Here is a 27,338-nt window from a genome sequence, read left to right on the forward strand (position 1 = left end):
ACACGGACAAGATCAAGGAGATGTCCATGCTGTCCCTGATCTGTTCCTGCTTTTACACACAGCCACACGCGAACAGCATCTATCAGTATGGAGGTCAGTGGTCCTACTGATGTGTCTACCTACCGTCTATGTATCTGTCTCAAGTCTAAAGAAAACATAAATACGTCTAATGTCTCTCTATTTGATCCTGTGTATTATAACTTACCAAAGGTAAACTAAAAGACAACTTGAAGACACAATTTTAAATGCTGTCATCACACATTCTGCCATTGTCAGATCTGGAAGTGAAGAGCATCAACAAGCGTGCATCCGGCCAAGCATTCGAAGTGATCCTTAAGGACGTGGCTGATCGCTCCCCAGAAAAGTCTCATTCCCCACCTCTTCCCTCCCCACTGAAGAGGGATGTGTCCCTGGAAGAGCTCCAGAAGAGGCTTGAGGTGGCTGAAGAGAGGAGGAAGGTAAAAACATGGAATTCATCTTAATGGCATGTATTTGGCAGGTTAGTCACATGGTCATGCAGTAAGCTAGCCATGTAGTGTCCAGGTTAGTCACGTGATCATGTAGTACAGTAAGCTAGTAACCCTGGCTAAATTATAGTTTGTTGTATGACTGTCCCATCTCACCATATGCAGTGGACTTGTCGTTGGCATCTCTTTCCATCCATTTTCATCTCAATCTCCTTGTAGTCCCAGGAGGCTCTGGTGCTGAAGCAGCTGGCAGAGAAGAGGGAGCATGAGCTGGAGGTCCTCCACAGGGCCCGCGAGGAGAGCAAGAACTTCAGCAAGAAGGCAGAGGAAAAACTCAACCACAAGATGGAGGTCAACAAGGAGAACCGGGAAGCCCACCTTAATGCAGTCAAGCAGCGGCTCCGTGAGAAGGTTCTGTGATTAGTGGCATATGGTCACTGCTAAACTATTTCTCTTCATTGAATATAAATAATTAATTAAATATCAGTATATAAAGAATCATATTTTTTTCCATTTGAACTTTGGTGATACACTAGCCTGTTTTCTCAGAAATGTAACATTGATGGGCAACACCCTTAGTGGAAATCTACTATTGTATATAAGCTCATTCAAAATTCCACAAGAGTGAGCGATGTGTCATCCCTTAGTTACCTTCCCATCTTGACCTTGGTCATACCTGGGTCGTACTGTACCTCCTTATCACTATATATACACAACCTCACACAAAACCTTGAAACCTTGATACATACTGAAACCTTGATACTGACTGGGAAAAAAACAAGGCTATCTTGTAAATAATTATGCCATTGGGTTCATCTGGAATGAATCATTGTACATTGGCAGTGGCACAGAATCATTTCTGAGAGCACAAGAAAGACACTTTAATACAGTGTTTTAAGCTTTTACAACTGTTGTAATGTGTGACATGTGTCCATTTCTATAACCCTAACCCAAACGAGAAGATTTGTGATGTTCAATAGCAGATTATATTTTTTGGGAGAAAAGCATTTCTCTTCAAAGTTTCATTCTGTGTCTGACAGTTTCGTTTATTATCATCACAGGAAGTCCACGCAGCCGAGGTACGCAGGAACAAAGAACTTCAGGCTGCTGATCTCTCCTGTTGAAGACATTTTCTACACTTTTACTGAGTTATTTTTGTCTGCCAAATTTGGGATGCGAGTTAATGCGACTTTTCAAGACCTTCAGCGTGATCAATGCGCTCTTCTTGTTCAGTATGCACTAACATCATGCTCCAATTCCAGAGCACAAACCAGTTTATCATCACCAAAATTAGGTTATCATCTCTCTCTCTCTCTCTCTCTCTCTCTCTCTCTCTCTCTCTCTCTCTCTCTCTCTCTCTCTCTCTCTCTATATATATATATATATATATATATATATCTCACTCACTCACCACCACTGACATTCTGAAAAGCAAATTCAAAGACACTCTGAGGCAATTATAGCTGAAATAAAGTCAAATTCTGAACCAAACTCAATAATTTGTCATTTCATTTTTTTAGTAGGCCTCCTAGCCATTTTGGTTTATTATTTTATATCCTGTTTTAGCAGACAACATTCCTACATTATAGCTATACAGAATCAAAATTGCAGCATAATTTGGTTAAGGTTAATGTTTACTTTTATCATCCCATTGGGGAAATTTGTCATTTGCAGATTCTGCACTTGACCTTCATCTTAATAACTAGCCTACTCTGAGTAGTGAGCAGCCACAGTCCAGCGCCTGCATGGGGCCCAATCCAGTTATAATGCCAGATGAACTTGATAATTTGATTTAGTCTTCTTTAGACAAAGAATTGCAGATGATGCAAACTCCCTAATTATTGGTTAACACAGTTAGGACAACAGCATTGATGATGATTGGCTTTATTGCTTATGGGCAGTGAGCAGGTGTTGTTGTTTTTTTCTTTTCCTTTTTTCTTGGTAACAGACAGTGGTGTAAAGTAACTAAGTACATTTACTCAAGTACTGTACTTATGTACAATTTTGAGGTATTTCTACTTTGCTGGAGTATTTCCAATTTTTTGCTTCTACTCCACTACGTCTCAGAGGCAAATAATGTACTTTTACTCCACTACAATGATTTGAAAACTTTAGTTACTAGTTACTTTGTAGATTTTGATTATTATTACAAAACATACATTAACCACTTCAACCCTACATACATTTTGGCCATTTGAAAATAGCCGATCTACAAGCTCACACATTGTGAGCTTGTAAATCTGCACTTTTCATACAATTTATACATTTGAAAACATGTGAAATGGGACACTCTGCATAATGAGTACTTTCTACTTTTGGTACTTTAAGTACATTTTGATACCAATACTTTTGTACTTTTACTCAAGTAAATTCTAAATACCAGACATATACTTGTAACAGAGTATCCATTGCAATATTGATATTTAATGTACTTAATACTTAATAAAAAATGTGAATATACTTTTTCCACCACTGGATAACAGACAGTTACTGACGCACATTACAGAAACGAAACTTAGCTACTACTAGTATGGGTGTGTCTCAAGGAAATGGGAGTTGCAAATGTTCTAGTATTATAGACTAGACCTATGATGTGATAAGAACTGCTCAGACACAGCTGCTTTTATCAAGTGTCGGGATGGGAATAATGAAAGGCTCTACAACATCTTGATTCCATAGTGAGGTGAGTGTGGATTATATAGCCTAATGAATGATGCAACAGTATAGCCTATTAGTGCGCACTGCAGAAACAATGGTGTTTCTCCTGTAAAAAAAAAAAAAATCTTTAAAAGTTATTTTTGTCAAAGCCACACCCTCATGTGATGGAGTATTAAGTTAACTTAATGTAATGTAATAATTAATACTCCATCATCGTGTAATTTGTCTTTTGTAATTTCCATCATGTAGCCTAATTTCCGCGCTTCCTCCGCGCACTCTCGTAGACGTATTTATGATTCTGACGTTTTCAATCTACGAGAGTTGTAGGGTTCACCCCCCATGGACACAGGGACTTTCAGCATTATACCCCGTAGACACTCCAAACATGTACAAATTGAAAATAAAGGTGCTTACCCCCACGTCCAAAATGTTAACTCTCGTTACGGGGTAGTAGTTTAATGTAATAATCCATATCTTTCAATAAAGAAGTGTTTTAATGCCATCTGTGGCCGAACGCCATTTTTTCACCCTCGCTTACTTCATGTTTACATTGAGTGTAATTCCGGGTTTCACCAAATGGGCGTGTCACTACCGCCCATTGGGAACTTCCGACAGAATCGGCCACAGACGGCATTAAAACACTTCTTTATTGAAAGATATGGATTATTACATTAAACTACTACCCCGTAACGAGAGTTAACATTTGGGGTGTGGGGTTAAGCACCTTTATTTTCAATTTGTACATGTTTGGAGTGTCTACGGGGTATAGTGCTGAAAGTCCCTGTGTCCATGGGGGGTGAACCCTACAACTCTCGTAGATTGAAAACGTCAGAATCATAACTACGTCTACGAGAGTTGTATTCTACAGCTAATGTTACCAGTGAACTTGACTTCCTCCCAAATTGACCTCATCACCAAATAAGCTATAATTTACTTTAAGTCGAGTAAGAGCTGAGCAAAAATAATTATAATGAAATTCTTGTGCATTGTTTGGTGTATAGGCCTACAGAAACAGTTTTTTTTCTTAACATTGACAGTTGTGACACGATTATAGCCTATTGCAACATGTAGCCTACTCTACTGTAATAAGCTATAGGTCTTGGCTGTTGTTTTGGTTGTTTAGCACACTGTTTCACAAACAGTGGTTCGGGAATCGGGACCCGGCCAATTGTGTGTTGCGGACCGATTTTTGTGGGTCTTTTTAGTTTCTTTAAAAAAAAAGTTTATTTCAAAGTTTTTCATTAGGCTACATTAAAATAAACATTAAGATAAAAAAAAATCACACCCTGTGTGAAGTGGGCGGTGTCTTGCTAGCTAATCACAATACTGAATGGAGTCAACCAATCATGTACAAAAGATAAATACATTTATTGAAACACTCTTTATGATGGACGAAACCATAACTTGAAAAAAAACAAATTTTGGTTTTTTTCAAGTTATGGTTTATTATATAGGGCTATGCACATGTGTCATGTGACACTGGCCAATCACAGTCCTGAATAGACTGTGATTGGCCAATCACAGCGCAGGATAATTCTACAAATTTCCTGGGCCCAGATCACAGCGCAGGAAAATGTACATTTTTCCAAATCTCACTTATAGGGGCGGTTTCACCGCCCAAAAATGCTGATCTAAAAATAAAATTGCTGATCTACAAGCTCACAATGCAGCAGAGCAACACCTTGTGAGCTTGTGGATCTGCTATTTTCAGTAGTTTGGGTCCCGGTGAGACATGCATCAAATTTCTCTTTTGGCTTTTGGCTAATGGGCTGCTACAAAGAACCACTGGTTTAGCACCACCAAGGCTTTCTGGTGCCATCTAGCGCATCATACAGGATATTTCAGCTATGGTTTCAGACAAAGTGGATGTAGACCTACACAATGTAGTTACATTTTGTCCTTTTGAAAATAGCAGATCTACAAGCTCACAATGCCTGGCGATGCGACGCATTGTGAGCTTGTAAATCTTCTATTTTCAAAAGATTTGTGAGTCCAGTCTCTCCATTCAGTAGAATGCGTTGGTGCCAGGGAGGGGGGCAAAGGAGTTATTTTCTCCTCTTTGTTGTCCATGCATGGGAGAACAATGCAAAACGAACTAGAATTGCAACTGCTTACGCACACGTAAATCTAACAAAAAATTATCAAACAAAAATATTTCATTTGCTACACTGCTGGTCAGAGTGTGTGTGCAAGATATGATGAATACAAATATTCTTGTGTAACTGGCTGAGTTAAGTACTTTTGTGTGAGTGAAGCGGATAAACCCCTATGTGCCAGACTGATTGATTGATTGATTGATTGATTGATTGATTGATTGATTGATTGATTGATTGATTGATTGATTGATTGATTGATTGATTGATTGAATACTTTATTTAATTGAATAGTTTACTTAAGCACAGAGGTACAGTTTCATACAAAAGGATGCTAAAAGGATAAACCCAAGAAGTCCTGTGTATTCAATTCATCGAAACATTTAAAGACAAACAATAATATACAATAATGCAAAAACATCATATAACATAACATCTGTCTGACAATAAACTGATGTACAAAGGACCCCAATGGAAACAAGCCAAATTGGTTTATTGTGTTTAAAATCCTCTTAACAGACCTTGTATTGAACTGTACTTCCCTGTGCTTGTCTTTGCAAACTGTTAATAAAGTATTCAATATATCAATAAATCAATCAATCAATAAATCAATCAATCAATCAATCAACCAATCAATCAATCAACCAATCAATCAATCAATCAATCAATCAATCAAGATGACCACTGAGAAGGACTTCTTGACTCTTGTCTATCAGTGCCATACCATGAAGGATTTGTATTATCACACACACAGAACTAAAAAAGGATTTCAGATTAGAGTTTGGGTTTTAATTGTTTCTATTTGAGATCTTAGGGTTGTACAAACAAGAGTGAAAATGTTTCAGTCCATGGACTTTGGCCTTTCCTCAGTGCAAAGTGAGACATGATCTATGGCTTATTAAACAAACATAAAGCCAATTGCCAGCAGATCAGGCCATATAAAGACATCAGAACAATATAATGCCACTGGTATAAAAAAAAGGCATACTGTATGTAATTCTTAATTTAAGCCACTAGGGCGTGGTGTTTAAGGCAGAAGATATATCCGCATTCACAACATTAGAGTAAGATTTGATCCACAATTCCACCACAATGATTAGAAATCTTCATATCAATGCCACAGAATGCCAAGTCCAAAATGGAATGATTGCTATTTGCAAAGTGTCTTGCAACAACTGATTTAGGATCAGTCCCTGGTGGTTACAGTATTTTTTGAGTGTCGTACATGTATCGAACATTCTTTGCTCTAGAAAATAAGGAAAAGTGGAAGCGAGTTAAAGATCTCTTTGCCTGTGTCATCAACAGATAAAATTGTCCAGTGTATTTTCATAGCATTACACATGTCATGCCCAAGTGCTAACAGGTATTGTTAAATACTCAAGAGTAGATTTTTAGCTTTACATTTGTGAATAATTAATTTAAGTTTTCTCATAAGCTTTAGCCTTTGCAAAAGCCTGATCCAAGACATCTTCAGAGTTTTGTGAAGGCTGTGTGCATTCGTCTATTCCTTAGGTGCTATACCAGGCTTTACGTATAGTGTAACTCTTTGAACTGTAGGTCGTACAAAATGTATTTTGCCCTGAATTATTTGGCTCATTATGCAACTCCCTGTATAGTCCACTCAGATTATGTCTGAAATAAATAATGTGATAAACAAACATCATATCAGTTATTAGTTATTCGTTATTGCAATTGGCTATCCAAAGCCCTCCAAAATGTGCAAGAGAGGCTTAAAAAAATTTATAAATCCAAAAGTCATGAACAGGCCTGGATTTTAGTCATTTATATGTAGACTATCTGCAGTGAAATAAATAAATTATGGTATTTACAATCTGATCCATGCTCAGCCCTGCACCAGTCAAAGTTACTGGATTGGTTTAAAGATGGGGACTCAGGGGAGTTGAGAATTCAGAATCTCAACAAAAGACATGGCGTCTACATGACAAGAAAGAGATAATGGTGTCTACATATTGACAAGAAAGAGACAGAGGAGAAAGTGGTACAGTCAGCCGGGGCACTGTGACCTCAGGGCATGCCATTTTTTTGAGGCGCGCAAGGCCAAACTGAGGAGCAACGACGGCCATGGCCTTCGTGGCTTGCCTGAAATTCCTGCCCTGGTCATGAAGTCATCTGTTGTTTTCCTGTAAAGGATTGATTAAAAAAACAAAATGTTCTCAAAGTGCATCATTCAAGGATGTGGCCTCCAGAAAATGACTGGTCATGCTGAGTAATAGTGATGGGCCGCTGGCCAGCCGGACTGCCCACCCATTAGCCAATTTAATATAGGATAATAATAATAATTATTATTATAATAATTATAATAATAATAATGATGATAATAATAATAATAATAATAATAATAATAATAATAATAATAATAATAATAATTATTATTATTACTATTATTATTATTATTATTATTATTATTATTATAAGTTGTATAAGGCCCTGTTGCAAGTTACAGTTATTAAATTAGCTATTGGTTATGTTTTGGCCCACCATCTAATGGCTTAGAAGAAAATTGGCCCGAGACTAAACTTACTTGCTGACCCCTGCCCTCATCATTGACTAGTCACTAGATGTACCTATATATAGGGTGACTCATCATCAGTCATCATGCATGTCTCACTTTGCACTCCTGAAAGTCCAGTGCTCGTGTTTATACAGCACTGTAAGGTCTGTTTGTGAGTTTTCCCTTGCTGCATGCATTTTGACAGGTAAATACAGCTGAAGCTAATAACATTACTGTGCCATGTCCAGGTGGTGCAGACTAGGGTTCGATTCCTTCATGGTGCCCTTTAATGACAGGCATTTTATACTAATGTACTGCCATTTGTTTCAGGAAATGTCCATTCAGATAACCAAACTTGAATCACTTGAAAATATATTTGTTCTAATTGTGTGTGTGTGTGTGTGTGTGTGTGTGTGTGTGTGTGTGTGTGTGTGTGTGTGTGTGTGTGTGTGCGTGTGTGCGTGCGTGCGTGCGTGCGTGCGTGCGTGCGTGCGTGCGCGTGCGTGCGTGTGCGTGCGTGCGTGTGCGTGTGTTTCTATTGTCTCCTTTAGATACAAGAAATCTAAGGAGGACTTTTCCGTGGACAGACTTCTTATTTTTATTTTTGTATCCATATGACGAAGTCCCTGTTTTATGCAGAGATAGGGTATATTCATTAGATACGAGTATGCCAATAGCACAATGGCAAATAAATGGGCTTATGGGTCCAAATTAACACATCTTTTATCAACACATGACTTTAAGCTTGTGTGCACTGAATGCTCAGTCAAAGAGAATGAAATTACATATTTACTCAAATCTGCCAGCCACCAGTGTGCACACAGTATTCTAATTGGCAAAGCCAAGGCCAGTGACAAATGGAGGCCTATTTCTCGGCGACCCGCATTTCCAAATCCACGTTTGTATGAAGTATGCTGGTACTTTTCAGAGGGTTCTGGTTGTAAAAAACACAAGAACCGATGTACCTTTGCCAGAAGCGATGAGGAAGCCACAGTATGGAACTTTGAGAAGTTCCAGGGATTAAACCACACATCATTCTGCCAGCTTATAGCTCAAAATGAGATAGTTGCAGCTGAGCGAAACACTGGTAAACGAGATAAACCTGAAACCCTGAGCGACCTGTTAGCAATTTTAGACTTAACAGCTGTGTGTTCCTTGTGTTCTGTCCGAGAGAAGGAAATAACCTACTCTCTTCAGTCAGTTAGTCACTGTTGCGGTAAAGACCTGCTTTTAGCCAAAGCCAAAGGCTCCAACCTATGGAGACCTGTTTCACCCCGGCGGCCATCACTTAATAGTGAAAGAAGCCTTTATCAAGTATGCATATATTTTGAGGAAGGCTCTGGTTGCACAAATCATGGGGGGAATTGTACATTTGCTAGAAGTATGGAGGAGGCCACAGTTTGGAACTTCGAAAAAGACAAAAGGATAGATACTGCTGAGTTAATTAGACTTGTCACTGAATCTGAAAAAAATGTCATGCAGCCAGAGATCATAGCTGAAAACATACTTAAAGAGTTTTCAGGTGAATTTCTTGAGCTCTGTCAATATTGTTTTCTAGGCAGTCCACCAAAAATGACAGCTAAGAGCTCAAAGAGCACTTGCTCATCGGATCCCATGCATGCCTGGAACCCAGTTTTAGTCCATCACGTAACACCCAATCAGGGTAAGGAAGTGTACAGCCAGGTGCGCCCTCTTCCCCCAAACTGCAGATATGAATACTGTAGCCACGTCCAGCACGGCATGCCCTGTTGGCATGGGGCGTCCCAGTGCCACTGTGCCCATAGCGAGGTAGAGTTGGCTGTGTGGAAGGCAGAAGAAAGTGGGTCTCTCGTTCGTGCAGAGCTCCTTCTGCTGAGCCAAGACAGAAAGGTTGAGCCCAGCCAGGTGGCCATCTACTGCAAAGCCTGCCTCCTGGTCCTGTCCTCTCAGGAGAGCTTCCTGAAGCACTGTGCCTCCTTGGAGCATGCCCAGATGATATCAGAAGATACCACCATCAAGTGGGGATGTCGCCCCCCTCCCCACTGCAACAGGGAGCAGTTTTCCATATGTGACAGGTAAAAGTGCTCTGCTCACCTTTGAATGTTTAATGCACATCCATCCACTGCTATGCTTTATTCCTGAACATGCAATGAAACAACTTATGTCTTCAGTGTGTGTGTGTGTGTGTGTGTGTGTGTGTGTGTGTGTGTGTGTGTGTGTGTGTGTGTGTGTGTGTGTGTGTGTGTGTGTGTGTGTGTGTGTGCGTGCGTGCGTGCGTGCGTGCGTGCGTGCGTGCGTGCGTGCGTGCGTGCGTGCGTGCGTGCGTGCGTGCGTGCGTGCGTGCGTGCGTGCGTGCGTGCGTGCGTGCGTGCGTGTGTGTGTGTGTGTGTGTGTGTGTGTGTTGTGGGGGTATTGGGGGTTCCCTTCTCGTTAAATTCTCAGTGCAGGGTTCCATTCTCGTAAAAATAATGGCACCTAGTGTGTAGTCATTAGTGTATGAATTTACGTTCCCAAGTTACTTTTGAGTCGAAAGGATGACAGGATAACATAAAACATGTTTATACACATCTGTCAAAATTTATGACGAGTGCAAATATGTTTTTGTATACTGTATACATATTTTTTCATTAAACACATCAATCAATCGATCAATTGCACCTTTAAGTTTAGTGTTTATTTTTGTTTAGTGTGTATGCCAATGAATTAACTTCAAATAGTCACATGATTTCCATAAAACATACTGCGAGTGATTATTTCCCCTCTATCCTCTGATTTCTGGGGCATATTGAACATTTTGGGGCCATATTTGGCCTTTCACTCTGTACAGTATACAGTATTTAATTATGCTTCTACTTCTCTTTCAAGGCCAGACACTTGTGAGTATGGAAACAGCTGTCTAAAAGCCCATTCTGTGGAGGAACTGGAGGAGTGGCTGATGCGAGCCAAAGAACAACAAGAGATAAGGCTTAACATTGAAGCTCAAGGCTTCATGCCCTATGGCGAAAAGCTCTTAGAGGAGTACAGAGACAGCAGCAATGAAGTATATGTTGTAAGTAAGAGTCCCAGACGTTTTTGTCCAATATATACAGTAATAGTACATTGTTTATATAGATACGATAGATAGATAGATAGATAGATAGATAGATAGATAGATAGATAGATAGATAGATAGATAGATAGATAGATAGATAGATAGATAGATAGATAGATAGATAGATAGATAGATAGATTGATTGATTGATTGATTGATTGATTGATTGATTGATTGATTGGTTGATTATAACCATTGCATGTATTTTCAAAATATTAAACGTCATTAATGGAAATACATTATTGGAATCATTTAACAGATGTCTGACCAAGTTGATGATGTCAGTGTTACGTGTGATGAAGAGTTATATGTGGACTGTGAGCAGGAAAATGCAAGCTTGCACTGGAACTTTCATGTCAACACAGAGGTATATTTTAACCACATTTCTATAAGTTTAAAATAAGTAAAAAAAAAACAACAACAAAAAAAAACGAACATCTTTGTTGTGTTAGCTAACTACATTTTTGTTTATATACAGAGGCAACTTGTGCATGTGGCGCTGCTGAAACAGGAGCCAGGAGCTTCATTCTCTCTTGGAGAAATCAGTTCCATGCCCTGCACCTATGCCTCAGGTGAACAGTTCAGAAAGGCAGACATGACCTATGACATCACTGTGTCCTTTGAGGCCCTCAACCCAGGCCTGTACGAACAGTGGTTGGTGCTGGATTTTGACATGAGACCAGTGCTGCTGCAAAAGCTCAAGGTTAGGGTCGGACAGCCAACGCCAGATGGCACCGAAGAACCACCTGTGAACCGTGGTACGTCCTCTCAAAGTCTTGAACGCTGGCATCGGGGAAACCAAGTCATCATCCCATGTATAAACAGAACAGAAGATCAGGAAGAGCTGTTAAAGGAGTACAAGCCTCCTCAGATTAGTTTTCTCTACAAACCCTCCAACATCAACCAAACACCTCTGAGTCACGAAAACTACAAGGAGAGGATGCACCACTTCCTGTATGATGAGGAAAGGGCTGAGGAAGAAGTTGTCTCAAGGTAGTATGATTATCAATTAATCTTGTCCTTTCAAAATGTCTTTAATATATAAGCATTATGTAAAACAAGTGCATATTCTTTTTCTTTACTTTAGACTCAATTTCTGTGGAGAAGCAATTATTTCAGACACTCTTCAAGATATGAAGGCTCCTCGTGGAGAACTGTACTGCACTGTCTCAGTTACTTGTAAGCTCACACCAGATACCCCAGAGGGATCAGTACTGAGACGAAGTGTCCAGTCAGCTCTCATAGCGCCATTGTCTTCAGCTGGGAAGAAGTCCAAGGTTTATGAAGCCATCGTTGTACGAGATACTATGACTGAGAACAAAATGCACTTGCTACTCTCCGAAAGATGCTGCTCAGAGCTGGACCTCAGACACAATGAAACACGTCAGATGGAGGTGCAATTTCAGCTGAACCGTCTGTGGTTCTGCAAGATGCACAAAGCTGTAGATCTCCTACCAGATACAAAGGGAGTGCTGCCAGACTTCAAAAATTGTGGAGTTCCTGTGAATGACACTAGCTGTGACAAGGTGAATGCCAAGCAGCAGGCTGCAATCAATTTCATCATAGGCGATTCAGATCTGGGAAAAAGTGTGGCACCACTTCTTATCTATGGACCATTTGGAACTGGAAAAACATTCACACTTGCTACCGCAGCCATAGAGCTCTCTCAGCAACCTGATGTCAGAGTGCTGATCTGCACGCACACCAACAGGTAGTTATACATATTCAGAATGTAGAATCAATCCTAGGCAGATGTTGTTTTCTGAAAACCATGCTCTGCACCAGTTAATTTGATCCTTAACCACCTTTTATCCATAGTTCAGGGATGTAAAGCTTTTAATACAAGTTCATTATAACACCTTACATAAAGCTTGAAGTTTTACATTCCCAGTACTAATTGGCATGGTTATTCATTTATATGTCTGTTAATACAGTTTGAAATTACTGCTTGTAATTATTGTTTTGACAGCAACATTTTAACAGTGGCAATCGTTCCTTTCAGTTCTGCAGATCTCTATGTTAAAGATCACTTCCATCCTTTCATCAAGCAAGGACACCATGGATTAAAGCCAATTCGAATAAAGGCAAATAAATATGGCAATTCTTTGTATGCTACCGATGCAGTCACTCTGAAATATTGCCATCTCTCAAAAGATGGACAATATTTTCTACCTCCCACAAAGGCTGTCCTGGATCGCCACAGGATCGTGGTAACAACTACTTCAATGGCACAACACTTTCATGACCTAAAGCTGCCTAGTGGCTACTTCACCCACATTCTAATTGATGAGGCCTCCCAGATGCTGGAATGTGAAGCCCTGATGCCTCTTGGTCTGGCTGGGCCAAACACCAGAGTTGTTCTAGCCGGAGATCACATGCAGATGGGACCCAAGCTCTTCTCAGTGGAAGACCACCAGTGTTCCAATCACACACTTCTGAATCGACTGTTTCACTTCTATCAAGGACAAAGGAGTGATGCTGCCATGAGAAGCAGAATCATTTTCAATGCAAATTATCGCTCAACCAAAGAAATAGTGGACTTTGTATCCACTCAGTTCTACGTCGGCAAGAATGATGCTATCAAGGCTGTTGGAAAAGTTCCAGTGCATCCAGATGGCCACTCCCTGAAGTTCTATCATGTAAGAGGAGAGTGCCACATGGACAAAGATTCTATGTCATGGTACAATACTGCAGAGGTCGCAAAAGCTGTTGAAATAGTACAAGATATTCTGGAACATTGGCCACCTGTATGGGGAAACAAGGACCACAGCTCTATCTGTGTTCTATCAGAGGGATATCAGGTAAAGTAGGACACTTTGTTTTTATTGTTGACTCTTGTTATCATTGGAATAATGGCTATAAGTTTACCATTTATAATAATGAGCAGGGAAAGCACAGTTGTAACACTTTTCTTACCATCAGCCTGTTCTGTGTTTTTGGTGGATTTTTCATAGGTTCGACAAATCAGAAAAGAGCTCTCGAAAAGACACCTTGTTGGAGTCAAAGTTGAGAACATCGCAAATGTGCAAGGTGATTTTAGTTTAGCCTTAGGTGTTCCTAGAATTGATTAAATTGTATCTTTATAAGATAACTAACTAATAACCATTGAATGGAATCTTGCTTATTCATATAAAATATAGTATTCAAATGTTTTGATGATGGTATTCATCTGATTTACTGTAATATTCCTTATTCTGAAATATGTCTTTGTTTTGTCTACAGGAAAACAATTCAGGGCCGTTATAATCACAGCTGTTCAAACACGTGAAAGCCTAAAATCAACTTACTTACCTGGTGTACAGCTCTTCAATGATTCTCGTGTTTTAAACACAGCCATGACCAGGGCTCAGTCCCAAGTGTTTGTGGTTGGAGATGCTGCTGCCCTCTGCACCTTTGGAAAGTGCTCAAGAATCTGGAAGAACTACATAGACCACTGCATAAACAAAGAAAGTGTTGAACCAAACCACCTCACCAAAGATTTATTTGAAAGAGATATCAATGAAATTTCAAAGTTCCAACGATTTGAACAGCCAGATGATAGCGCCATTCACACAGATGCAATTCTTCAACAGCTGGAAGTTGACATTGCCGCAATGGAAACAGAATACAGTTCAGACAAATTTGAGCCTCTGAAAAAAGATGAGCCTACATACAATATAAAAGATTCTGAGAAAGATAACCTTATGGAGCTATGTATAAGTCAACCAAGTATGTATGTCCGGGGACGGTTGGTTATGGAGTCGTTTGACACAAGTTATGTCATACCATTTGACAACCCCACCAAACGTGTAAGCCTGAAAGGCAGGCAGAACTTGGGCAAGACCTTTAATGGAGATGAAGTGGTGTTACAGAGAACATTCTGTGACGGCATTACAACGAATAAGGTTGTTGGGGTCACCAAGATGGCTGAATCATCCCGTGTATTTGTGTGCACACTTGAGGATGAAGATCACTGCAAAACAAGGAAAAACACTGCGAAACCTGAGGAAAGATTCATCAGAAAGATGATGATACCACTTGCTATAAATGCTCCCAAACTATGCATATTGGTTAGCAAGAAGAATCGCAATCTCATCCCAGTATGGGACCATAGTAACACACAGTGGAACATTGAAAAGAGTGTTCATGAATATGTGTTTGTGGTGGAAGTGGTTTGCTGGAAAGAACATTGTTTATTCCCACTGGGGAAGGTCATAGATGTTCTTCCAATTGGAAAAACTTTGGATAATGGGCTAAGGATTTTAGATGCAGAATTCAGAGTTGAATCTCCCACCGAATATTCAGATGGTGAAGATCCCAGATCAGAAACTGAGTGGAGGCACACTTGCACAAGAAGAGAAAACTTAAACAAGGTTAAGACATTCACTGTTGATCCGGGCAAAGCCAAAGTGTTGGATGATGCCATCAGCGTCAAGGAATTTGATGATGACCACTATGAAATAGGAGTTCATATTACAGATGTGGCTAGCTTTGTGAGCCCAGGGGATGATTTAGACAGAAAAGCAAAACGTTTTGGTACCACATATTACCGCCCAGGGAGAGAGCCCATCTCTATGTTTCCAGAATCCTTCAGCAGAGAGCGGAGTCTTCTGCCAGGTCACAATCGCAGGGTTATTTCGCTAATTTTAAAAGTAAAAAAGGCAACAGATGAGATCGTTGGAGAGCCAACATTCCAGCTCTCCCTAATCAACTCTGATCAACAGCTGTCTTATGACGTGGCAGAGGACATCATCAAGGAAAGATCCGGAAGGGAACCCAAGTTTGATACAGTAGAAGACTGTGTGGCAATGGCTTATCGTTTCGCAAAAGCCCAAAGAAGAGCTAGACTTAAAGACTGGGCTTATGCTCGTCCTGATGACCATCGATTACCTGGGAAGAGGAGAGCCCATCTGATGATTGAGGAGCTAAGTGTGTTGTTCAACAGATGGACATCTGACGTTTTGATCCATGCACTAGAAACAACAAGTTGCACACCCCTTCGATGTCAGGCACCACCAAATCCTGAAAAGGTTAAAGAGTTGAAGGAGATGTATGGACATCTCATACCATTATCTTTTCATTTGAAGCACAGAGTGCTGGACTGTGACCAAGAAGTCTCAGGGGAGGAAAGTTTCCGTGTCCTAACGAAAGTGTGGCATGAAATTCAGTCCGCTGCCCGAACAGAGAGTGACCTAGACAAACTAGTTGATCTAATTGCGACCGATGACATCCACCCTCAGCTTCTACCAGCAGTATCTCAGTTCCGAAAGTGCTTTGGGAAATCTTACATAATACGTTCAAGCTCATCGCCCAAAGCAGATGTTGGACACTGTTTGCTGAAATTAAGGTCTTACACACAAGCCTCCTCACCGTTAAGGCGGTTCATTGACATCGTCTTGCAGAGGCTTTTGCACACACACTTATGTGGTGCTCCAGTCCCGTACTCCACAAGAGAAATTGACATTATGTGTCCACATTTTGAAGAGAGCATCAAGACCGCAAAGCAGTATGAACAAAAGGCTGAGAGGATCTCCTTTGCAGTGAACATGAAGAAACAAAATGTCTCAAAGGTAGCATTTGTTGTTAGCGCAGACCCAGAACAAGAGAGTTTCAGGGTGTCATTTCCTTTTGACAAGAGCATATTTCCAGACAGCTTACCGATTATGTACAGAGATTTACAACTGGAGGAGCAACCATGTCATGAAAGAAATGGTACAACTCTGAAGTGGAGAAGACGAATCTATTCTGCCAGCAAATCCACCATCAAGCAAATCCACAATGAAGTGAAAAAGCTTCAAAACCACAGTCCCTGCACTGAGATTCCTCTATCAACCTGGAAAGCCATTGTTGAAGCAATTGGCAAAGAAAATTGGATTGGAGCTAGGTCCCTCATACAGAGTGCTGATACAAAGCAAGAGGAACAACTAGATATTGGGGAGAAGCTTAACATTGAGACCAACTTATGCAGCGCAGAAGAAGAACATTATGTAGACCTTGCTGTCCAGTTGACGTCAGGTGACACCCTTCAAGTCCAAATGACATCAGAGATAAAAAGAGGACAACACACACCCACTGTTCAGCTGGTGTTCATCAAACCGAAGTTTGAGATTTGTGTGGATCATGCCCATGACCCTATCCAATGTTTCTCAAGATATGCATGCCGTCCATCCAAGTCTTTTTATAGCGACGCCGACGATGATTATGTACGGGTCTGGAAACCTATGTGTGAGATGGAGTCTGCTGCCACTGCAGTGGGTGAAAGTGACAGCATAGTCATTGAGGACTTGGTGGTAAACTTCTGTCAAGAGCGGGAGGACCGTCTAAAAGGAAGCTTTGTCCTACCCCTCGCATGCATTGATAAATGGGCCATTGAATTCAATCTTGCAAAATGCTTCCTTTGCATACGGAAAAGAGGTTTGCCATTGACTGCAACTCTTGACCACACTGTAGAGGTGGACCCGCGCGATTTCACATGGGTGGCCCATGGTGTCACATGCAAAATGGAAGACATTGAGTGCTCCAATAACAAAGCAAAGAAAGTGCACTTCTATGTCAATCATTTGCCAATGGCCAACATTCCAGAGTGTGTTTTTCAGAAAGAAACTGATTTCACAGTTGAACTGGTGCCAAAGCTGCTACCAGACATGTAAGTGTGAATTGTAAATTGGTTATCTTACCAGCTCAATATTATTTAATGTTTTTTTATTATTTAATCTGTACAACATTTTATGTGATTTATACATTTAATCCAGTTCACTTAATCATTGTGGCAACTGTGACAATTTATTTTGAATAGCAGAGTATACTAAACTAAACCCACTTCAAATTCTAATATACAAATTGTATTATTTATCTATTTTTAGACGAAAAGAAGAAGCTGTCATCAACGTTCCGTCTGCGTGTGACCTTGTCAAGAAGCTAGCTCTTGGACATCACATTCCAAAAGAAGGTAAGCATATTTGTTTGGACAGTAGTCAAAAGTTAAATCATTTTAGAAATTCATACCAAATCAAAACAAGTAGATCTTTTTTTCCCAGGCACAACAACCTCCCCTTTAAACAGAGCAGATACACACTTGCTGTATAGGGTTCAATATCACAGAAAGTCAGAAACATATCATTGCTGTCCGGCATATGTATGTCTGAAACCGTTACTTTCCAGAAAATGGAGGAAAAAAAGGGTAGTTATTATTTAGTCATAACTGTTAATACTGCCTTGTTAATACTTTTCATTTAAAAGTATTTTTGCCGATCTACAAGCTCACAACACATAGCATTGCGACGCAACGGGTTGTGAGCTTGTAGATCGGCTATTTTTGCTACTTTTGAGTGACACTGTAGTGTGACGAAGTGGGGACATTGTTATGATTTTCTTTCTCAAAGGTCTTTCAGGTCTTTCAAAATCTGGTCAGATGAGTGTGGTCAAGAAGAAGTGAGTGGAAATCACAAAGTGAGAGTTAGGTCTAGCAGCAAAGAGAGCGATGCGCATCTGGGAACTGCATTGGAAGAAGACGAGGAGTCTAGATTCAACAGAGTTCTTACTTTATTAACGACAGGACAATGATATATATACTGCACATACAGTTTCAATATGTGAACATCCCATTTGAGGCGGACTCAAAGGGAAGGGTTAAACTGGTTACAAATAAGGTAGCCTCTCTATATGTTTATGTGTGACCCGAGGTGCAAAAGTTCAAGGTGAAGTTGCTGGTGGAACACGCAGCATCTGTAGCTCACAGACATCCTGTCTGTTAGGGTCACAGGAAGTGCCGTGGTCACAGAAGGCAGGTGTTCTTTGCCATGAGTCGCTATAGCCTACTCAGGCGATGCAAGGTGCATATGGCCTCCTTGTTTCCAGCGTTGCAGGGTGCAAACGGCCCCCCTGACTCCACCGGAAGTTGAGCAGATGGTCCTTGTAGATAATCGTGTTCTTTCTGCAAACATGTTAATGTTCCTAGACTATGTGTTAACGCTAATTGATTAGGCTGAGATAAGACAGGAAACTACTGTAACTTTCTGAAGTATATCTGTCAATGAGAGCCTTGCACCCTCAGCATAGTGCACTACATGATTTACTCTATAATAATAATGTAGAAGGTGCTAGGGCTGTTAAAGACATGTTAAGGTTAGCTAGAGTCACACGCATGTAGTATGAGTTACAGCATGTTTTCATGCAGGCCTATCCATCACATATGTGTGACGCACACTCATTGTATGATAATCACTACAGACATTAGTTTACGAAACAACATAAAAAGTTGAAATATGGAGACAGGACGTTTCTGCCCGACAGCAACGATATGTAACAGGTATCACATTGTCCAGAATTAAATATTAGAGACTTCCCTAATCCCTAATCAATATTGTCATAAATGGCCAAAACCGTCGATATCCTCGCTAAAGGAGTGACAGACGAGGTACAACGTTGAATTAGAGTGTGGTCACAGTTGGTGTTAATGGAAAAGCATCCGTCATCCAACATAGTTCCTCGTTCATTGTCTCTAGAGAGAGAGATTAGAGGCCAGTAATCAGCCGAGACCGGCAGGGAAACAATATGCCATGCACTATTTAGTTTAGCTCCAAAACCTAGATTAATCTAATCCGAGACCAGTTACCTGATCAGGAGGAGGCCATAGGTTATTTTTCCTCCCACACAGACAATTCATAACCTTACAAGTTTTAATGTTTCTTACATTTTGTTTGAAAGCGACACCATGCGCCATCAACCGCTGGCAGCTGATGAAAAAAGAACCACCAAAAGGACTGCCACAGTTGAACAAGACCCAATGTGATGCTGTAGAAAAAGCTCTCAACAACAACTTCACACTTATACAAGGACCACCAGGTAACATGTAAGATTATGCTGCATACCCTGATGCCTCAGGATTCATTTCAGTTATTTAATTGTCTACATATTATAATTATGTTTTATAGGCACTGGAAAGACAGTGGTGGGAGTATACATTGTGTACTGGTTCTTTGAGCTGAACTCCAGGACTAACAGGAAAGACGTTGACCCGAAGGACAGCAAGAAGAAAGAAGTGATTCTCTACTGTGGTCCTTCCAACAAATCTGTTGATGTTGTTGCAGGTAAGTTACTTTGTGTTAACACTGTCATTTCTCCAGTATTTGTTTAGTTTCAATGAATCATATTGGTTACAGTAAGTGCATTGAATTCACTCTTAATGAATGCAGTGAATACTACATACATACGTCTTTGAATGTTTGATGTGTAGAGTACCTGTTGAGGTTTGGCGATGCTCTGAAGCCCCTCAGAGTCTACAGCCAACAAGTGGAGATGCTGGACTACCCTTATCCAGGTTGCACCCTCAAGTTCTCTCCCAGGTCACTTCGCCAAGAGTGCTCCAAGCCGGAACTCAGGTATAGTAACCACAGTATTCAAGTTTATGCTATTAATTTTCATATAACATTTTGAATTAATTTTGGATCCATAATTCACATTAATTCGTATTTTCCTTCAATTGATTCTTTTTAGGAGCATCACACTGCATCATCGCATACGTGAGAAAGAAAACCCTCATTCCGAGGAGATAAAAGCATTTGACCACAGAATAAAAAAGGGACCAGAGCTGACTGACGGAGAAGTGAAAGAGTAAGCTCACATACACTGTTTCACTTATTTATTTGGGAAATTCTTATTCTTCTGTTGACAACCGTATAACAGAATGGATTCTTTCCCTTGTAGCTACACAAAGCTTCTCAGTAAAGCTCGGAAGTATGAGCTTGAACGACATGATATTATACTGTGCACATGTACAGCAGCTTCCAACCCCAGCTTGAAAAGCACAGTCAGTGCTCGGCAGATACTCATTGATGAGTGTGCAATGGCCACTGAACCGCAGGCCCTAATTCCATTAGTCTGCAACAAGCCGGAAAAGGTGTGTTGAACTATTTTAGTGTAAATATTCTGATATTTCTATCTGGACCTATAAATTTTATTGCTGATCATCAATATTGCTTTCATTCCAACAGTGTCTGGGTCGATTTTACAAATGACTGTTGACCTCATCATGGTTCTTCAGTATGTCTATGAGCATGTGCAAGATTTGTTGAAATGTGAAATTGACATACTTATTTCTATTCATATGAGTATACAAACAAGTACTAAGATATAGAAATATAGGGCATGGTTTTGGGGCTGGTGGTACTGTAGATTGGAGTGTGAGGCTTGTAGTGGAAGTGCAAAGTCACCATTTCTGGAGGTAAAGTGGCATGTTTTACCCCGTCTGCTCAGTGACAGTGACCACTTTGTGTCTGCACAGATATACTGTATAGTGGCCGCGCCATTGACTGCACTTCACACCAGTTTCCCCAAAATAGGGCCAGTAGTGATTAAGTAATTACACAACATAATGAAGTTTTTCTAATAAACACTTCCAATTTGCATGTCATACTCTGCATTCAGAACCTACCAACAGTGTTGCCACACTACTGCCTGATTTAGGCCTAAATTGATTGATTGATTGATTGATTGATTGAATATTTTATTAGGCAAAAAATGTAAAACAGCACAGTTACATTTAAAATACTTTGTCTAACAGGTCCGTTCATAAAAGTCCTTGCGGACTTGTTTCCAATGAGGGCCTTGGTATTCAATTCATATACATATATAGTGGCACCACAGTTCAAATATCATTACAAAATAAACAGCAAAAAATATATCACTATGTACAACTAAAAAATAAAAAAGAGGGGGAAAATTATATGTACAAGAACAGGGGGGGGGGTCTGCTGTCTAACGGGAAAAATGTTACTACTTCCTCCTTTGGCCACCTGAAAGGTGCTTTTTTAAGGCTCTTTTAAATGAGCCCAGCGAACTGCATGTTTTGAGGGATGGAGTTAGACCATTCCAATCCTGGGTGGCAGTGCTGTAGAAGGAGAATTTGCCCATGTTTGTTTTATGGGTGGGTGGTACCAAATTGTTGTTAACGCTCCCTCTGGTATTGTGACTGTGGGTGTCGCTAACCTTTTGGAGGTATTTACTCAGATATGCGGGAATAGGGGGCATATCGGGCAAATTTGCATTTACAATTTTGAAGGCCAGTCCCATTTTTAGTTGTTTAACCCTGTCTTCCACCCTGAGCCAGCCTAGGCTGGCAAAATGGGTGGGAGAAAGGTGGGTCATGGGCCCCAATCCGAGGAGTAGCCGAATCAGTTTGTTTTGGGAGGTTTGAAGCTGAGTCTTCAGTGACACTGAGGTGTTGGAGTACCAGGAGGTGCAAGCATAGTCAAAAAGTGGTTGAATCAGGGCCCCAGAGAGGGTCCTGAGGGCCTGAGGGTTGACAAAAGAGGAAACTCTGCCCATAAATTTGGTTCTCTGGTTAACTCTTTTGACCACCTTTGTAGCCATGCTTTCACCTGTCAGGTATTTGTCAAGGATACAACCCAAATAGGTAATCTCTTCTTTGCTAGAGATAATTGTGCCGTCGACTTTGACCTTGAAATCATTTACATCCATCTGTCTGAGGGAATGTTTGGTCCCAAAGAGAATGGATTCAGTTTTTCCAAGATGTAGTGACAGTTTGTGATTATTGAAATGATTACCAGTTGGCAATAAGCAGGACATAAGAACACTAGAATGAGACTGGCTGTTGATGACTGATTAAATTAGGCTAAAGCCTCATGCATGTATATTGTACACTTCATTCAATGACATTGTTACTTGCCAAAAATAGCTGATTTTAGTTGAAAATCTGTTATTATTATCAAATAACTGTTGTATAAAGTATAAATTAGGTTTAAGTTTCCTAAGTTGCTTGAGGTCTGAATGTAGAGTATATTTAGGTGACTGAGAGTTGATTGTCACACTAATGCACCATTAAACCCTTAAGGTCCTTACACACCGGCGAATGTGGCGAATATACGCAAAATTCAGACTCGTTCCGAATAATTAAAAGACGCTTTTTCGCTTCGCTTTTCCACTTTTTCGCGCCATGTACGCTTGCATTGACTTTATAAGGTTTTTAAAAAAAGCATATTATTCGCACGAAAAAATCGCCCCGGTGTGTAAGGACCTATATGCTGTATGTGGGCTTTAATGTGCATGAGCAGTCTTTTTGGATGTCATTCAGATGTGGTGCCTGATTAAATAATAACTACTGTACTTTATCCCTTTAGATTGTTTTGCTTGGTGACCACAAACAGCTGCGACCCATTGTCAATAATATGCATGTCAGGAAGTTAGGGATGTCTAAATCCCTGTTTGAGCGTTACTTTACCCTCTACAAGACTAGGGCAGTGATGCTGGACACCCAATACAGAATGGTGAGACCATGTCCTGTATACAGTATCATATCTAAAGTATATTATTACTGTAGGTCTTTTTTGCTTTATTCTGTTGTGAGATGGACAATTAATATCATAATATTAATATTGTTAACTAAGTAAAAGTATTCTAGTCAATGACTGTGAATTATGCACCTTCATAGCATGAAGACATATGCAAATTCCCATCCATGGAATATTATGAGGGACTTCTGCAAACGGACGTGAAGCGGCCAAACAGTGTCTTCTTAGTTGACCAAAAGCCAAAGTCAATCATTTTTGGAGACGTTCGAGGAGATGAGATCAGTCAGGTTGTGCGCACAGCAAAGGGCAATGAGAACTCCAAAGCCAACTTGGAAGAGAGAGATATAGTGGTATGGTATTAAACCACCTTTTGTTTCAGTATTATTCAGTGTTTAAACTATATTCCCATGGCTGAATGTTATAAATTTGCTTGGAGAAAGATACGTTTGTTACTCACATTATCTTTTATGTCTTATTAACTTTTCCTTTTTTGTTGTTTTTGCACAGGTAAAGTTTGCTAAAGAACTGGTTGAGAAATCCCATATAGAACAACAAAGTATTGTGATTCTGTCTCCCTACAATGCCCAAGTGTCAAAAATCAAAGATTGCCTGAAGAAAATGGACAAAATCACTGTTACCACCATTACAAAAAGTCAAGGTGACTGTATAACTTTGTACTGCTACTAACCTTTCTCTATCCAGCAATTGATTGATTCATTTATTTTCTTCTTCCATAAACAAGCCAACTGTATGGCTTTGAAATTCCTAATCTCCCTTAGTCATATGGACCAGCTCAGTGGTCTTGTGGTTAGAGTGTCCGCCCTGAGATTGGGAAGTTGGGGTTCGATTCTCTGACCGGGTCATACCAAAGACTAACAACGGGCCCATAGGGTCATGTCCAGGGGGTGTATTTGTACATCACGCTACAGAAACAGGAGATAGGCTCCTGCCCTATGGGCCACAGGGCTCGGCAAGATTTACTTAGTCTATCGAAACATTTGATTAGCCAACATAGAGTTAACTCAATCTAATCTTCTGTCACACAGTTGGCCAGAGGAAATATGGGGCATATGGGTCTACACAGTTTGAATCATGGTTGGAATTTACTGTATGCCATCTCAGTTTGTTTAATGAAACTGTAATGGAAATTTAACTAATTAACCACTTCTGTGAGATAACTCTGTGATAACCAAGACAAGAGACTTGGCTCCGGAGACAAGATGCAAAGCGATTTAAAATATTTATTATAATCAGCACTGATGACTTCACAACCTGTCTGACGTTGCATGCTGACGGGGGACATGATGATTTACGATTTACAGATTTTTTGCGAAGTCGTCACGTCCTCTCCACATCTTGGGTTTGAGAATGGCACTGCCGCATTTGATTGTGGGTGGGGTTATTGGGACATTGTAAAATGACATGACCTCACATTGCCGTTGTGATCAGATGTGTCCCATACATGGGTATGTTGGACTCCTCGTCTACACCAAGCATACAAGATTAAGTTGTAGACCCCTGCCCTGACCCCTGCCCTCACAGCATGTGCAAGTCAGAGACTCTAGTCTAAACAACAAAGAAAACATCCGCACTCACAGTCAAAATTAAATGTCTTTATTTAATAAAACAGCAGCATCAGAAGACGTGAATTTGTGTACTTGACTCTTTGTAAAAAAAAGGTTAACTGTTTTGTTATGTGTTTTGCAATTGATCGCGATTCAGTGATGATGAGACACTGCATTAGCGTCTTAATGATTATTATCAGCCAGCCAGCTATATGATGTCCCTTCTGCTTGATGCACTGACGAAGGCCAGCCGGTGGAAATGTGTTCGTCTTTTAATGTTGCTGCGCATGTAAAGAAAGTGGCAGACAGTCTATTTCACAACATTGTCAGTGAAAGTATGATAATGAACTGTTATGAAACTGATGTATAATATTGTGTCTTCCAGGCAGTGAATGGCGATATGTCATCATATCCACTGTGCGCTCTCTGCCCTCTGTGGAGATTGAAAGAGAGCCAGACAGAGCCTGGCTGTCCAAACAGGTGGGCTTTGTGGGTGACCCCAACCAGATCAATGTAGGCATCACCAGGGCCAAAGAAGGACTGTGCATTGTTGGTAAGTTATTATTACTAGTGTACTACAGTGTATTACAAGTTTACTACAATGCATTTCTAGTTTACTACTGCGTAGACAGTGAACCTCTCCGTGTCACAGTCATAACTTCACTATTGCATAAGCCCATCCTTACTAGGCTCCCTATAAATAAGAGTTAACCACTTAAGCCCTACATACTTTGTTGTACAGTTTTCTACCCCAAAAAGAAGAATTTATAAGCAATCATCACATCACAATGAAACATGTTGATATATTGTAGATTGTCTTTTTATCAAGCAATGAACACTGTTGCACGATGGAGTATACAGTATGAAAACTAGGTTCCGGAGCCGAGCTGCGCTCTGGGAAATCTAGAAGGTGTTTCATTGGCGTCTCCTCAAATGCACATACAATAGACCAATTATTTGTTTACCAACATTGAGACTGGATGCACAGGTGATTGTTTCACACAATCAATTCTCAACCTGTTGTTTCGGGGTGCGCTGGTTTCAGCACACCCCAACCCCCTCTTGTGTGTTGGCTGGTGAGGCGTGTCCTAGCGAGACCTGATAGAATGGGTTTCATTGCGCGCATACTGGTTGCACGCATACTGGTTCTTATCAGTGTGATGTCTTCTGTTAAGAGATCTATACAATACGTTTTTTATTTTAGGCTATTTATTATTAATTAAAATTTCACATTTTCCCCTCAATATCCCTTCCTGCAATGGAAAAGGAGTCAGGTCCTGCCTTCCCCTCATGTCAAAGTAGTAATTGTCTTTTAGTTGGATTCATGAGCTCCGGCACCTAATAATTTGGAAGGAAACATCTGTGAAATAAACATTTGGAAGATCCATCTTAATAATTATCTTGCATACAAAGATAGAAGCCTCGGTATTGCCCATAAGCAGGGTTTTGCCTTGAGGTGGTCAACAGGGCTACTGTGACTCTGCGACACCTGTCAATCTCAAAAACACCTGACTTCTTATTTTGAGCACAAAAACTCCCACTGTTATCTCACCTCTATCCTTCACATCCTCAGGCACACACATGCATGTATTATAGGCCCCTCACAGGATGATACTATGAACAAAGGTGGCTGCCAATATTTCTTTTCTTGCTCTCTGCTTGCGTTGACCGTAACTGTAATGTTGCTGCCTATCTGTGTTCTGTGTGAAGTGCCATCATTGTGAGTATTTTTCTTCATGTTATATATTTTTTTCTTTTCTCTTCCATAAAAGGAAACCAGGAATTACTGAACTGCAGTCCAGCTTGGAGACAACTCCTAAAGCACTACACAGCAAATAACTCTGTCACAAAAGCTGAAAACATTTCTGTGCGAAAGTTAGCCAGATAGATAGTCATGGGGCAACGAGCTTGAGCACAACACAGAATGAATCCAAGAATAAAGGCATAATGTAATCTGCTACTGCCACTGTAGCAGAACTCAGTCCAACCACACTGCCACGCTGATGACCAGCACAATTTTTTTAAACATACTGATAATTTATCATGCATGATTTTGATATTACTGACACTGTGAAATTGTCTTTTGCATTGTGATTTACCTTGATCTTCATACATTTTTGTAAGAATTGAGAAAAGATGTACTTTTTATATAAAGCTTTTACAGTAGCTATGTTCAGCCCAAGATTGCATGTATTATATTTCTGTGTAGCATTCCCAGACACTCACAAGCATGAACACCATAAAAATCTATATTGATTTATTATTTACGTATATCTATCCCACTTAAGGATAGATGGACTCTCACATATCATTTCTACCTTCTCTCTCTTCAACACCAAGCAATTAAGCAGACATCCTGTGTTTGATTTAACGTAACACTCTGGCCTCTCTCTGAGGCTAGTCCACTGCAAACATCAGAGCATAACTCTGCAGGCCAACACCCACCTGTAAATGTGTCCTTTTTGGGGTTATAGAAATCCATCTCCAATTTTGTTGTTTATCACACTTGTATGATAAACCTTCACCACTCTCAGGAGAACAGACCACTATCTGAGATGTATAACTTTGTGAGCCTCTGTCCCTACAGAGAAAACCCTGTGATCTCAGGAATTTCAAATAAATGTGTTTGTTCTAATAATCTTTTATGAATGTTATATTGCTTTATTTTCACTGCATTGTGTGATTT

At 40.2% G+C, this 27,338-nt stretch overlaps 2 protein-coding genes across 2 annotated transcripts; both read left to right on the top strand.

Moving 5' to 3' along the window:
• Positions 1-1,786, top strand: LOC308081728 (stathmin-3-like). The gene is made up of 4 exons (XM_080423347.1): positions 1-93; positions 277-458; positions 687-878; positions 1,529-1,786. Exons 1-4 carry the CDS (start codon positions 21-23, stop codon positions 1,589-1,591), a joined length of 510 nt encoding a protein of 169 aa, XP_080279473.1. The 5' UTR covers positions 1-20; the 3' UTR covers positions 1,592-1,786.
• Positions 1,787-3,033: 1,247 nt separating this feature from the next.
• Positions 3,034-27,295, top strand: LOC308082994 (3'-5' exoribonuclease HELZ2-like). Its single transcript, XM_080425072.1, has 20 exons — positions 3,034-3,150; positions 8,282-9,784; positions 10,575-10,758; positions 11,060-11,167; positions 11,279-11,793; positions 11,888-12,511; positions 12,803-13,601; positions 13,755-13,830; positions 14,023-17,425; positions 17,643-17,728; positions 19,486-19,623; positions 19,713-19,868; positions 20,015-20,159; positions 20,275-20,391; positions 20,485-20,677; positions 22,917-23,063; positions 23,228-23,437; positions 23,595-23,745; positions 25,038-25,205; positions 26,425-27,295. The coding sequence occupies exons 2-20, from the start codon at positions 8,412-8,414 to the stop codon at positions 26,538-26,540; spliced, it is 8,709 nt and encodes a 2,902-aa protein (XP_080281198.1). The 5' UTR covers positions 3,034-3,150; positions 8,282-8,411; the 3' UTR covers positions 26,541-27,295.
• The last annotated feature ends 43 nt before the right edge of the window (positions 27,296-27,338 follow it).

This window comes from Gymnoscopelus braueri (assembly GCF_963280865.1).
Source record: "Gymnoscopelus braueri genome assembly, chromosome: 3".
NCBI lineage: Eukaryota > Metazoa > Chordata > Actinopteri > Myctophiformes > Myctophidae > Gymnoscopelus > Gymnoscopelus braueri.

Coding starts and splice junctions, on each gene's coding strand:
- LOC308081728 (XM_080423347.1), top strand. CDS start 21: ATGTCCATGCTGTCCCTGATCTGTTCCTGCTTTTACACACAGCCACAC. Junction 94..276: donor CAGCATCTATCAGTATGGAG/GTCAGTGGTCCT, acceptor TGCCATTGTCAG/ATCTGGAAGTGAAGAGCATC. Junction 879..1,528: donor AGCAGCGGCTCCGTGAGAAG/GTTCTGTGATTA, acceptor TTATCATCACAG/GAAGTCCACGCAGCCGAGGT.
- LOC308082994 (XM_080425072.1), top strand. CDS start 8,412: ATGGCAAATAAATGGGCTTATGGGTCCAAATTAACACATCTTTTATCA. Junction 10,759..11,059: donor GCAGCAATGAAGTATATGTT/GTAAGTAAGAGT, acceptor ATCATTTAACAG/ATGTCTGACCAAGTTGATGA. Junction 11,794..11,887: donor GAGGAAGAAGTTGTCTCAAG/GTAGTATGATTA, acceptor TCTTTACTTTAG/ACTCAATTTCTGTGGAGAAG.